General features: G+C 45.0%; 1 protein-coding gene across 6 annotated transcripts in view; it reads right to left on the bottom strand.

The window, feature by feature from the left end:
• The window catches only part of LOC143357013 (uncharacterized), a 410,515-nt gene that overhangs the window by 314,370 nt on the left and 80,959 nt on the right, over positions 1-15,186 (bottom strand). For all 6 annotated transcript variants that reach the window (XR_013082750.1, XM_076793133.1, XM_076793135.1 and 3 more), the window contains one exon: positions 9,595-9,792. Coding sequence is in view for 5 of the 6 variants with exons in the window: in XM_076793133.1 (XP_076649248.1) it covers positions 9,595-9,792 (198 nt within the window). In the remaining variant the exon portion in view is untranslated. The remainder of the gene's footprint in view (positions 1-9,594; positions 9,793-15,186) is intronic.

The raw sequence follows: 15,186 nt of genomic DNA, 5'->3' as shown, positions 1-15,186 counted from the left end.
AACACTTTCAGCCCCGGCGGAAAAAGTCCTGGCTTGACTGGCCGACTGCCTCACCGACTATGCCGGCTTTCTTGCTTCAGAGCTGCGAGGCTGCGGCTTCTTTCTTAATAAATCATCCGAGAGGCTGCAGACCCCGGCCACAAAGGAAACGGAGTTCCGCGGAGTTCCTTTGTTCACCCGAACTCGCTTTAATTAATAGGCTTTGCGTGCTCCCTCTCTTCGCCGCGTTTCGTGTCACCCGTCGCGACCGCCTCGAACTTTCGGTGCCGGGAAAAGTTTGAAAAGTTTGATTTAATTAGGGCAGTGCAGAGAAGCGCTGGAAAAGTGGTTTGCGATGGGTGCAAATTTTGCTAAGGGTGTAAACTGTCTTTAATTCCCGAGAGCCTCGTCTGTCCCTCTCGGTTCAATCTTGTAAATTTTTCATAGATTCTGATTGAGTGAGTATTAAAGTTTAATTTTTATTTTAAAAATTGATCATGACCGTAGTCCTGTATTTTCCTAATAAATGAAGCAACATATTGAAGACAGCCGAGCGTATGAACAATAACGAGGAACGCTGGAGGGTTAATTGCGAGGAACGCGAGCCGATCGATTTGGCTGCGATTGGCAGTGGCAAGCCCGTATCCAGATCGAATCAGCGTAACAAGCGAACAAATATCTCGGGACGGTGGCCCGAGTGGCAGCCCGTTTGCTACTTCCGAGAACGTAGCAACAATTTCTGCATTTTAAGTGACAGCGTTGCGCAGCGGAGTGGTGGCCGGGGTAGAGTTTCTTCGGCAAATAAAGACTTAGCCACAGGCCGCTGAGAAGGGTCTCGATCCTGCAAGGGAACGGGTAAACAAGAAACGGTAGCCACTTCGAAAGCGAAGATGCCTAGTCTCATTGTCCCTCGCATGGAGGTCGATTCCCGTTTGGTAGCTGGCAGGCCATTAAACAAGTAGGTAGGTAGGTAATGCAACCAGCCGGGTACGTAACCGATTGGTCGCGGGTTAAGTAGCTGGTAGCCGCACGCGGATACTGTCTTCTCGATACCGATATATCATGCACTATGCGCCGTCCGACGTGTCGTCGTTTTCATTCGAGTCGCTTGAACCCTGAGGACGCTTTTCTAGTCCGATCGACGTTCGATAGAAATGTTCGAACCGAATCCAGAGTCTGCCGTTTTCGTATGAAGGCAAGAAGACATTTGCGAAGACGGATGAACAATTGAAAATGTCCCTGGTAACGTGTACACACACTATCCCTTAATGTCTTGATGCTGAAACGTGCAAAAGAGGAGCTAGAGACAGTATAAATTCAATGATACAACTTTTATTTTTAATTATTTTTGTATGCCACTGTTACCAATATATTCGTGACATTTTTCTGATTAAAATGATACCAAACACGATACCATTTCGTTCATATTTGCTTGTTTCATCCGGGATATAGTAGCACCTCGATTATCCGAACTCATCGGTGCAACACGAGTGTTCAGATAATTGAACAATTACCTGGCTAAATGTTAGATTATATCCTCACTGATCTGCCCAGTGAATCGTGCTTTAGATCGCTTTAGAGCTAACTGTTTATTGGAGATTTCAGGTACGGGTTCGGATAATCGAGGTTCCTCCACAATCGTCAATTGCACGAGCAAATATGGATCGAAGAATGTCGTGTTTGGGCTCATTTTAATCGGGAAAATGTCACAAATATGTTGGAAATGGTTTCATACAGAAATAAAAATGTTTCGAAGTCCAGTGCAATTGAACTTGATGCATGTAATGCAAGCACGAATGAAATGGAGGATCTTCAGGCAATGTTAAGATCATGAAGAGCATAGAAAGGATTCAGGACATTTTGACACAATGTGAACAATTGTTATACAACGTCAAGATCACGGGGAGCACGAAGTAGATTAAGGACATTTTTACACAATCTTTACACCATGTTCAGATCACGAAGAGCATAAATTAGACCGGAGACATTCATACATTCTTCAAATTGCAAAGGTGCACGACTCGGTCCCCGCTTTTCCTCAGCATCATATAAAGATAACGATCCGAGCCGCGTTAGCAGATCCCCGACGATTCGCCGCGCAGCAAAACAACGAGCGGCGTAACAAAAATGAAAATTCAAGGTATCCTGCACGCGAGAGAGCATCCTAGCAATCCGTGCGTGAGCTTATGCGTGCCGACCCTGTTCAACGAGGCTGTAAAATCGAACAGCCTCGCGCGCCTCCGTCAAGACAAATGCTTCGCGTCAAAAGGATTTCTCCCCGCGAGATTCCACCGGTGTCGACCTTGTATGATAATGAAACCGCGTTACCTGCGTTACCTGTAAGAGCTCCCGGCGCGTTGCTTTGTTCCGACTACGCGGCTCGATGTCTCGAAAGAGTTGCGACAAGTGTTCCGTTCCGCTCGATACACAGGGACGATGACGAACAACCATAACCCCAGGTCAGTTTTCTCGAATTGTTCGATCTGACCCCCTGAATCGTTTCTTTCATTGTCGGAAATGTCTGTCATACAAGCACTTCGGTTTCCTGTCACTGTAAAAAATTGATTTCACGTGCACGATTAATCTTCGAGTTAACAATTTTTGCAGACCGAATCCTGCGATCTCGAATATTTTTAGAAGAATTTGAATTCAGCTTGGATCTGAATAGACCGCAGGATGCTGAAGGAAGAGTCAGCGATTACCAAAGATGAGGAGCGCAAAAAACGCCAGTGAAAGTTCGTTTTTCCCTGGATGGAGGACTGCACACCGGTAGATCCAGGACATCGGCGTGGATCTACTAACCCAGGCGACTCGGCAATCCCAATCAATGCTCCTATCTCTGGCCACGTATCCCCATAAGTGCTCCCGTTTTTTCTTTCCCCTCCGAAGGCTACGGTATCTAGTCTTCAACCTAGATTCGCCGACGGTATCCTTCGTTTTCCGAACGATTGGGTTGACCGATCGAGTCTCCCTCTCTCTCTTTCTCTCTCTCTCTCTCCCTCGCAGAATCCCAATATTCTAAATGAGCGTCGCCCACGCGCTCGGACGTTCAGAGTCGCATCGTCACGGAACTCGGTCATCGATCTGTTTCTCCTAGCGAGCGAGTTATCGCGATGTATCGAGGAAAGATCGGGTTAATTTAATCAGTCGAAAATTATAGGAGCGGGTATGGCAACGTGAGCCGGGATCGAGATGATCGAGAAACCGGCCGATACGGGGAGCGTGGGCTGTCGCCGTCGATTTTCCCGTTTCTGCTCGAGGCGGTCCACTCTGAGCTGTTCTGGCACTTCAACAGGTTCGTTCGGACACAGAAATGAATTGAATGCACCTAATTCGATCGCCATTCGCTTAGAACCTTCTCTCGAAAAACGTACTTCCGTCGTGGGAGATCAGTTTTTCTTTCGACGAAATTGCTCGAATTCGATCGACTCTGGCGACATTAGAAAATTTTGTACAGATGTAAAATCAACGCGAGGTTGCAGATTAGAGTCTCCCCTTTACAATCCTGTTTAAAAATTTCATGTACGATTTCTTTTTGTACGAATTTTCTTCAGCCCCCACTGAAGAATGCTCAAAAGCAGAAAGCAATTTACGATCTTCCACTACCCCTCATGATGCAGGCACTCTTCTGAAAAAAAAACTAATTAAGGACTCTGAAATTAGAGGATTCATGCTTTGAAACGAGCTAATACTGATTTTGGTACGATTTTTTATGACCAAGTTATAGTAGCTTGAGTATCATCGACCCAGACAATCTTCGACGAGATGCTTCAATCTTGCGCACCAATGTATTTTCAACATTGTACAATGTAAATTCAACCATCCGAGTCGGTCAGACTGTAAAATTCGCTCGTATTGATCCTGAAGAGCTGAATCCTGATGCGGGACCAGTCCGTATCGTCGAGAGCAGTTATGCTTCAGGTTCTAAAGTCCCCGTAGCGAAGGAAGATGGTCGGATAGCGACGACAGAAATATATATCAGTGGTTTACAGGAACCCGCCGGAACCTGGCCGCGCAGTCCCGTAGTCGAAACCCGGCGCAGCCTTCAATCATTGTCAATCAGTTCGGACGAGGCACCGTTACCGGTGTCTTCGATGGTCATGCTCTCTCTCCCGCCGCTACTATCTTAGGTACACCTACTACTATTCTTTGGCGGCGGTGCCTCGCCAGTCCCGTTCCACACCGTCCACCTATACACACCCTGAGGACCGACTACGTGGATGCCTGCTGTCCGTGGTTCCTGGCCACCTGGCAGGCCTCTCGATCAGGGAGCTACGTGCGCGTTGCCTTTACCTTGCTCTACCTTCGTCTACCTTGCTCTATGCCATTCCTCCTGATCTGTGTTTCTACTTGTGTCTCTGTTTGTAACCTGGACTTGGTCTTTTGTTAGGTCCAGTCGTCTTGAGGAGGTTTTCTACCCCCATCAAGTCCTCAAGGGCCGTTAAAGAGGAATTTTCTTGTATACTTGTTGGTATTTCCAGGAATTTCTTGTATAAAAATCCTTAGAAAGATTTGCCCAAAGAACATGCATGACACTAAAATTGAACGAAGCAGCCGAAGAGAAGAATGGAACCTGGAAGACCACCTAGAAGCTACCGGGTGATGGAAATAGTAATTTGTACGCGAGACGGCTGATACACTCCCGAGTAGAAAGTCCGGGAATAATTTTTCGTTGCGGTGCGAAATAATTTCGAGGAACGGGAGAAACGTCGAAACGGAGATCACGAAGAGTGACTAGAGGAGACAGAAGAGAACGATGTCGCCTCGGGCCGTCCCGCAATTTCGAGAGGAGAGCTCGTTTCGTAAATCATCCAATCCTCGTGTGGACGGCGGGGCGGGTGATCGCTTGCCGCGAAATTATTAGTATTACGGCGAGAGAGCAGCCTTGTTATCGGTTATGTTGATACGGGCCGATTACGGATGCGCCGTAAACCAACGATCGGTGTAAACATTGGGCCGGGCTGGAAATCGCGAAACACGAATCGCGCGACGAGTCCCAGCGCCGCACACACCGGATTTAATTGGATCCAAACCTGGCTCTATCGAATTACTTGTCCGTTAGGTAATTCACTCTCGGCACGCATTCGACGTACTATCTCTCAGGGCCGCTCGTATTTAACGATCATTTCTGCTGCGCCGGGGACCGTGCCCCCTGTCAACCTAATCGACGCTGCATTTTTCTCAGCGGCAATCTCGTTTTCATATTTCAGGAAGACTTAAATGGCACTACTCCGGAGCTGGACACCCTTCAGTTCATTGCGAAATAAATGTGTAATGGGTCCGGGTTCTGCCAAGATGGGTTTCAAGCTTCCTCGGCTTTGAGATTTTCCTCGAAAGAGGACAATTCTTTATGGCTAGTAGAGAATGCTTCAGAATTGTTTAAAAATAGGAAGAGGACTCTTCAGAATTCTTTAAAGCTAAAAAGAGGGACTCTTCAGAATTCTTTAAAAATAGAAAGAGGAAGCAAATAGCCCCGAGAAAAATCTCAGAGACCAAAATGGTTCCGCAGTTTCCAAGTCTGTTTCGAGCTCGCAGAAATTTCCGCGCAGTCCAACTGAAAAAAAAAAAAAACAATCCCGGCTATCCAGTGCTCCGCGTTACCGCGGCTTCAAAATAGCAAGGCGCAAGGCTCGTTTCTATTATAATTCCGTTGCCGGCAAACCAGTTTCCCGGGCGGCAAAACGGTTCCCATCTCTCGGCTCGGACGCTGCGCCCGTAGGAATACTTTTGCCGGGTTGAATTCTATTAGCCGGTTGACGCGAACAAAGTGGCGTTCCCAAAGAAGGAGATCCCGAATCGTCCCCGAACAGCTCACCCGGGACAGGGGACAAATTTCCAGATCGACAGTGCCGGATCTTTCTCGTCGGGGCCTGGCGCGATCGTCGACCGACGACGACGACGACGACGCGCGGCGATCCGCTCGGTTACGCTCGCCTATATTAGGTAGAACGCGCCGGTTCTCTGCCTACCTACTTTCAGAAATTCTGCGCTAACGAGCGACGGAACACACACCGAGAGACAGAGTGGGAGAGGGAAGAGGCTCGCTCCGCTTTCCACCGGTGGACATCGCTGCCCCATATCTGCCAAATTGTCGTGTGGCCGAGAGCGCATCGTTTTCTTTATTGGCCGGCAATTTATCGGCAACGTATCGTCCGTAAATTCTATTGTGCCTCGGAACCGTGTTGAGACCGCGGGAATTTAATTTAGGTGATCAGGGTTTGCGGATACGATTCCCTTGGCAGTCTGAAGAAGTTTCCCTTTATTTCAGAATTTGCTTCAGCATTGTGTGACTCGAATAAGTTAGCCCGGAGTTATTTCTGACCCACCCCGATATTTCGCTACAGTTTTCTTTCGATATAAGGCGACGGCTCGGGACCGGCTTTCGTCGTATCTCGGATGAAGAGGATGAAGCGGAATAAAAAGCGTCACCTTATGCCGGAATAAATTTATACATATTGCCAGTCGCTCGACCTTATAATTAACCCTTGGCACTCGAGCGGTGACTCTGAAGCACCGCTAGAAATTGTTGTGGCATTATTTCAAGGAAATTACAAAAATTATTACGAAATATTTGTTACATTACAAAATTTGTATTTAACAGATCACTAACCATTTAAATATTATACGTGGAAATCGGATCAGTTTCGTATGAATAAAATGAAAATATTCTAAGACGGGAGAAAAATTTAGCTTTGGAATGAAAATAGCGTCGAGTGCAAAGGGTTAAATATTAAAAATATTTGCTAGCCTATTCAGACCTTGTACACGAGCCCGGATAGGAAAGGGTAGATGCATTTCCGTAATGCTGTTGTTGCTGGATTGCATAAAATTGCTTCTGCAGGAATTTCAAGATAATTTAAAGGAAATTGGAACAGTGTTGGATCCCTATCGACAGAATCAGCGCAAAAGCGCGAGGAGTTAACAAACGTAGTGTATGTATAGAAGAAACAGCCGTGAACGGTCGACGGTGGCCGGTGCCATGAAAATTGCCCGTATCGGCCGGAATTATGGAAACACGATACCCGCTAACGAGTTCATTCGGCTCGCCTAGTTCGCGCCGGGTTAATGGTCATTGTCGTGCCGCAACCGGCTCTTAAACATAGGAATTAACCGCGGCCCCCGGATACTTGAGTCAAATTGCTCGTTACCGGGAACGTTCAAGGTGTTTTTAATGGCGGTCACGTGTGCGAAGGGGCTCCGCGGTGCCGATCGCCGCGTGTGCTCTCGCCTTGCGCCTTTTATCCCTTTTAAAATGGGTTTCTTAAGAGACATCATCGCCGGGATGCTGGGAAACAGTGTATTCTATAAGGTATCCGCCAGATTTACCGGCTGCGTTGGAACTTGACCAACCAGTTGCTGCAGGATCCTCTGATCTTCGAAATTTCACACAGAATCCTCTGAACGCGTACGTAAGTTGGACCAATTTTACTACTGCGGTCCCTGGCCATAAAATTAGGGCCATTTATACGTTAAAATCTTCCACCACAACAACATAAAACATTCTGTATATTTGGAAAAATTAACACTCCGAATAATGGATGCGACAAAACAATTAGAAGTATGCCAGAAAGGGTGCATGTTGTAATGAAAGTAAGCACATTCAAATGTACAGATATTTTAGCAGTTAATAAAAATTATTATTAAATTACGTTCTGGCCTTCTAATTCCACTAATTTTTTTGTTTGTCAAAAATCGCTTCCTATGGACCACAATACCCCAACAACCCCCACGACATTTCATTAAAATTTTCAATCAAGTCCAAAAGGAAAAATAATCCAGTAATGCTCTCACCGTAATAACTGAATCAGGGCTCCCGCAGTCAGATTCCTGAAGGCCCGAAATCACGGATCAATCATAATCCTCCGAATCGCCTAATCAACCCTCCGCTGTCCATGCGCCGGCGATTTTCGGGCTTCCGAGCCGACCCCATTCATCGCGAGCTTTAATTAACGTTCACGAATCGGTGAGTACAGTCAAATTTGCGACGTTAGGTCGGAATGCCCTCTCGAGACACCTCGTGCCGCTGGCTGAGCCCTCGACTTAAATAAATTAACCCTCGAGAGGGCACGTGCTTCGACGCGTCGTCGCCACCCCCCATGTCGTTCTGCAGCATGGGAGATGGTTAACCGCAACTACAGGGGTTATTAGCGGCAATCGTGAGAGAGAAGGGTTGCCTTTCTCCACGACGATCCTCTCTCTCTCTCTCTCCCTCCCCTTCTCTCGTTCTCCTTCTCCCTCCCTTTCTCTTTCCGTTCGTGGATTCTTGCCCAGACTTAATTGAATTCCCCGGTGTTAATGGCGAGCACTGTCAGTGGGAGTGTCCTCGCGAGGGGCGAGCTTTTACCGTGACGGACCTTGAGTCGTTCGAGTGGATATAACCTAGCCTAATCGAATATTTTATGAGCCTGCTCTGGAATTCGAACTCGGACCCTTTGGGCGTTTATGCTAATGACGGAAAGCTTGTTCGCGAGCTCCGTTTCCTCGATGACTTCTTTCATTTCGGAAAGCCAAGAACGTTGTGAAATGCTTTGTAGAATACACTGTAATCATCTGAATAACTCAAAAATAATACAACAATATTTTTAAATTATTCGAGTACTCTCACTGCTTTGAATTTCATTGATCCCTCTTTCAAATTAGACCGTACTGGATAAAATAAAAGTATTTTTAGGAAATACGAATCTTTGAGGCGCGTCTACAATTTTATCGGACTTCGCAGGCTTTAATTACCTTTTTCTTTATAATATCTAACAAAGTGTAACAGCACTCTCAGTTCAATTTTCTTAGAATGAATTCTCCAATCAGTGATAGAGACTTTCCCGGAATTCGATGCTCAGAAAGTCAGCCATGAGAATAGGAGATTGCGCAAAGACCAGCAGTCTAGTAATTAATGAATTACGGGATTTAATGGGAAATGTGGTGTCAGGTCAAGTGGAAAGGCAAGTTAGGTGGAAAAGCAGCGGCAGAAGCATCCCCGGAAGACGCTTAGGGAGCAACGAACGTCCGCTCTTCCCGGTGCTTCGATCGGTTGCTTTCATCGGCGATTAAATCGGTCAGGCATTATATAAATAGCAGGCCGTGTCATCGTGACGAGCGGCGATAACTCAGATTTCGCAACTGTCCGCGAACTGGATCCAAGGTATCCGGCCATACTTGGACGTGAGCACGCGACTGATTACTTTAATCGCTTCGCGGAACAATCCGTCCGGCGAACGACATTCTCTCCTCTCTTTCACATTTTCTGCCTCGCGGACACTCCGCCGCGACCAGTTTTCACGTGCATCCGAGAGCTGTCATACAGACATAACCGGGGAAAAAGACGTACTCTCCGATACAACCGTATTATAATTAGAAAACCGTGATCCTCTCGGATAATTACTCCTTGGTGCAGCATTCTGCGTATCAACCTCGATGTAGATGGCAGAGTCTGAACTTGAATTTTCAGAAAATTAATATTACTCCCTTCTTTTTATTTGGGAGATTGTTGAATCGTTTTAGAAATGAAAATTGCCCCCAAATCTTTCAGGGAATTTTTGGTGTTGATCTTGATGGCACAATGGGCGTGTTATACTTTTGTACATAAGTGTGTCGAAAGGAGAAAACACAGAGACTCACCGTTTCGGAGGCGATGGTCTTCACTTCCGCGATCAGCGAAGCGGCCGGTGAGAGATAAGTCCTGAGGAAGTTCTCCAAGTTGCCGTGATAAGCGCAGACCAGGATGTCCCGGGCCTGTCGTATCAGTAGATTGATAACGCCATCGCCGTAAATCGGGCCAAGCAGGTTCCGGACCAACGAGGCGACGTCTCCGCGACCCTGTAACACAGGAACCCTTTCATCAGCGACTAAATATACAGGGAGCCCTTATCCCCTGAACAATTTTTATAGGGCCTGGGCGATTCCACAGATTCTGTAATTATTTAAGCACTCCCATTTCTACTTCATGCAATTTTCTTCCAAAAAGACAGTAGATGTCAGCTGAGAAACAGTAGGTCCGATCAAACTTAACTAACTTTATTTCAATTTTTCAATTTTTCATATTTCGAAACTATTTATGAGAGAAATTTATTGACGTATATTTATATTTTTTAAATTTTGAGGCATCTGTTTGCATTACCAATAAATGCTCACGTTGCGAATGCCATGATTTATACACGTGAGTTAGCTTGTCGGTAGCAAGCGCAGATTTACATAAAGCTAAACGCATTTATTATGCAATGAACATACGAAGCTCGTTTAACATCACCGACCTGTTCGCTACCAATAAGACAGAATATAAATATTATATAATTAGACGCGTAATGTTCGCGATTTGTTTGTATGTTTACGTAAGTCGTCGGACAAGTCGATGTACTGGTCAGAAATTGAAAAAGCATCGAGAACGCGAGTGAAATAATGGTGGATTGTGGGTGTTCGGTACAATTTTAGACCACTTTCACCAACTCGATGGATGCTCGCTCAGAATGATCGACTATCAACGGGCAACGTAAAACAAGATACTCGAGTATTGTTGGGATTTATCATGATATACTCCTACATCCTCGCAGGAGCAAGTGCTTGCCACAGTAACGCGATACGGTGTTCCTATCTCCCCGCGATTGTACCGATGCTTGAATGATTATCTCGAGAGTGTCGTTAGCTTATCACGATCTTGATGTCACGCGTGTAATTTCGTTTATTATCGAGAACAAAGCATTGTGGATCAATTTCAACCCCCAAAAATATAATAGTATTCTACATTATTAATCTTCGTACAAGAAATTGGACTCCAAGACAAATTAAATTATTAACCCTGGTGTAAACAATCAGGCAAGTCTATATTTTTATTAAAATTCTACTTGTTGAAGATTTGGATATTTTAATCGAACAACTCTCTATTTTTGGAATCAGCTTGCTTTGTACCCAGGTCTGAGCCATATTTGAGCCATAGTTCATGTTCAAGTGAAGGTAAAAATATTTTATAATTTTTTTATAAGTCTACGTGAAATATTAGGCGGGGAGTATGTAATAAAATTTTGTTGTACAATGCTCAGTTTCAGAAATACATAAATGAGCTTAACAATTTGTACAGCGCACGTACCACTGAATCGTCTAGCGTGTCTGTTCACGGCTGGCTGTTTCTACTTACACGAGCGAACAGTGACTTTTGCATATTAAACTTTCGAACTCGAATATTTTCGAAACGAAGCGTGGTATGAAAAATTTATACTCTTTCTTTCTGACTTGTTATTTCAAATAGATTCACTTTGAGAAAATTCTTACCAGACCTGATTAGGCTAGGCTTCAGTATTGCTCAATATATCTCCTAGTGTCCACTAGAATCACTTATAAACGTACTATTGAATTTATTTTACACATAGCACGGCTAACAAGAAAATTATTAACTATATTATCAATGGACGGTACTTAATTCAATAATAATTAAGATTTGAAGCTGTAAGAGGGTTCAGATCGTCAGTCGGTTCAACCAAACACACGTTCCTCTTCTGTCGGAGAAGGTTCAAAAGTTAACGCAACGGAACCGGGCGCAACGTATGCATTGTTAGCAGATTTAGCTAGTTGCCAAACGGCATTCCTGAATTACGTAATGCCCATGGGGGTTTTCCGCATTCTCAGAAGCTGGTAACGCGCGAGAGCCTACGGTTCCGGAAACGGGAAGCGCTCGACTCGAGGGGACAGGCTCGAAGTAACGGTCCCAACTTCTTCCATATTGTTATGGAATCATGGCCTACGCCAGGAGAATCTGTTATCGACGCCGATCTCCCCCAACGGTGAGAACAAACAAGGGGGAATAAATTGAATTTTATGGCAGCGCCCGGGACGACTACCAAAGACCCGCGCACGGTTTTAGGGAGGAACATTAATTCCGGCAGCATCCTACGACCTCCTCGCTCTCGGATCTTTTCTGCTTTCAGGAAATCCTCGACACTGGCAGAGCCTTATTGGATCTGCCACTGACGGCTTAATCAAAGAAACTCCTAAACCGGTTTCCTCCCAGTGCAAAATTCGGCGAATGTTCTTCGCCATTTTCTTTTTGTCCCCAAAAAAGAAAACAATGTTTCTAACAAATCTCTACTCGATAAGTTTTATTGGACGTTTCTTTAATGTGTTATTTTCAGAAAAATTAAGAAATCGTTGTAAAAATAGAACAGGTTCAAATAGGCGGATGTATGGACAAGTTTTCGAGAAAGAGTAAATTTTAAAAAATTTCTTAAGTAGTAATAAGAAAGTAGTAGTTTAATTTTGAAAGTAGTAATAAGAAATCAATTTTGAAGTACCGTGGACCAATGAAACGGTACAGAATGATTTCCGTGGATTTGAAAAGATTGTGAATGCGGCTGATAGCATAATTTCGGCGGCATTTCCTCTGATAACGCGATCTCGATTCGGATCTCACGGATGCTCGAGGGCGGAAACACGTGGGCGATCATGCTTGTGTATAATGGTTACTCCTCGCGTCCGTGCCCTCGCTAAACTGCAATGTTTATGCAGTCCGGCGTAACGACGCGACCCGGTATAATGCACCCACATCGCGGGTGCGCCGCTGCAGCACGACGCACGCCACTTGTCCGCTTTGGTATTCAGTATAGCTCGCGTATACCCAGATTATAACATTATTTTTGCTTCTTTGTCATTACCTTCCACTCATTTTAGTGTGCAGGCAATGTGTCAGTCAACAAAAAGAATTCTTATATTTTTTTACATTTCCATGTTTCAAACAGTGGCATAACTGCTTCCATCTCTGTTACAAACACTTAAAGATCAGTAATAGTAATCTTACTTTTAATTAATTAATTAATCGTCTCTTACTTTTAATTAAAAATCATAGAATTTTTCGCAAATGGCATAAAAATAGTTGAGAAAATAATGTAATTCATAGAAACCGAACTACACCGAAGCACGCTCAGTATTTGTCTCCTAATGATTTTTCCAGAGTCCAGTAATAGCAGGAACTCCATCATAGCAGTACTAAATGTCAAACAAGGTGCGCCAGATCGTTTTCGTTTATCTGCATCGCATCTACTTTCGATCTCCACTCTAAGCAACAACAAAAAGGAGAAAAATACACGCCGGCCGGTTAGCAGGTTAACTATACCACCTCTCACACTTTTATCATCGACAACGGTGCGCGATATATATCGTGAGCGGCCAGGGGAAAAAAGGGGCAGCAATTCCGGCCCCGGCCATTCCCAGCGAATCTAACAATAACTGTTATACAATGGGGTAGCAAAGAAAGAGACATAATTGAATTAATGGCCACGGTTAGCGAGTCGACGCGCGGCTCGATCGCGGTTACAATTTGTAATGTCCCATTTACACCGGGCCGGCCTGCTGTTACGTGCTCGTAAACAAGTAGCATAAATCTGCCATTGTCTCGCGACCCTCGACTATCAATAATTTTCGGGCTAGGGGGGCGGCACGTCCCATGGTGTGTCGAACGGCGGAGGCATAGTTCTCGTGGGGTACACTAAAAGTCTCCAGCTAGGACTACACGTGTTCCGTGATCTATAGACTGCGGGTCTTTATGCTCAATAAAAATTGTATAATTCTACCAAACAAAAAATGAAAAAATGTTTCTTCTTTGGTTAAGTAAAACATTTCCTCTTCTGATAATTTTAATATGTCGAGAATCACATCATCGTCAATTCTTCTACTGTTTTTCCAATTTAGTATTTAACTTCCTTCGACATTTTCCAGATGAAAAATAATATATTGACATCTGTGAATTTTTTAAATTTTTTCTGCAATTTCAAATGCACAAAATCCGCATTCTGGGCGTACAAAAGGAATTCTTCCAATAATTTCTAACAATGAAACACGCCCGAGACTATTAGCAGGGACCGCGCGTTCTCACTCCCAGTTAATCAGCGAGCAAGCCACCCACACAATCAGCCGGGGAATTTCCAGAACGTGTCAGCCCGTGCTCTGTAAACGGCACCTAAATGTCACTATAGCGCAGCCTCTTAGGAAATCGCGGGTTCTGTCCAGGAAAGTCGGCAGACTGTCTCGCGGCCGGTGTTTCCGCGGGATAAATCACTCGGCGTTAGCACACCGAGCCATAAATACGCGATGGTAGATCAGGGCAGGGTCGTTCATGCGAGCAAACGCATTAATAAACAACGCGTGCCCGTAAGGTGAGCGATTGAAGCCACCGGCACGTGAACCGGGACTGGATTTATGCGTGGACCGTGGCTCCTAACCCTACTTGCTGGATTTCATCCCCCGCAATTCCCTTGGGGGATGTTCACCCTAACCCTAACGAGCCTTTTATGCACCGAGGGCTCACCCTTTCCCCATAAATTTCGACCTGACCAAATATTGCCGCTGACGAGCCCTCGAGTGGCCCCGTTATTCCCATAGCCTTACGGTGTTACTGATATTGAAGACACTAATTTTCCTAAACCCATTATATAGGTAAAAGTTAAAACAGTAGAAAGATAACATAATTAAATTTACTTAAGGAAGAAATTTTTGCCAATGGCTCCTTCCTACAATCTATGCTGGTAATGTTTATGTTCTAGCCATAACCGAACAAAATTAATCTACCAAAAAAACTTTGTGCATAACACAAATCATGCCTGAACACACTATAGAAGGTCTTGTAGCTCTACCTCACTCAGCTCTCCTGCAATAAATTCGCAAAGATGAGCTATTCTTGTTCAATCTGATGACACAGCAGTCCATCGAAGAATGTCCAATTTAATTCGAAAACAATTCAATTTCCGTCCGCAAAATTATTTTATCTGTACCACAAACGAATTTGCATGGTTCCCATATAACAAGCTCGGCTCGAAACCCAGCCGGAAAAAAAAAACTGTGACGAGACTTTGAAGTCGATGCACAAAGGTGTCTCGGCCGAGGGAATTGTATTTGACGAACTTCGATTGAACATTTTTCGGGAACAATGAGCCGAGCGCGTAGGTGGAGCGTGTCTGTCGGTGGTTCGCGCAAATCCCTGCAGCGAATACATTCATTAAACCCCGGTCGAAGGGGTACGGCGGAGCGGCGAGGAGGGGGAGAAACAAAAAACATAAAAAAGTGAGTCGAAACTGTCGGCACTACAAAGCCGAATCCCTCGGCATAGAAAGAACGCGAGGAGAATTGGGACGTCAGCGTGTGGCAGCGCGCAACCCTGCCCTTCGCGTTGTTCGTTGCTCGCTGACAGCAAAGCGTTCCGCCTGCGGAATTGAAATTGAGCGGGGAAGTACC

The sequence above is a fragment of the Halictus rubicundus genome, chromosome 9, assembly GCF_050948215.1.
Source record: "Halictus rubicundus isolate RS-2024b chromosome 9, iyHalRubi1_principal, whole genome shotgun sequence".
NCBI lineage: Eukaryota > Metazoa > Arthropoda > Insecta > Hymenoptera > Halictidae > Halictus > Halictus rubicundus.
The sequence above is the reverse complement of the archived record's forward strand: the minus strand, read 5'-3'. Positions and strand labels throughout refer to the sequence as shown.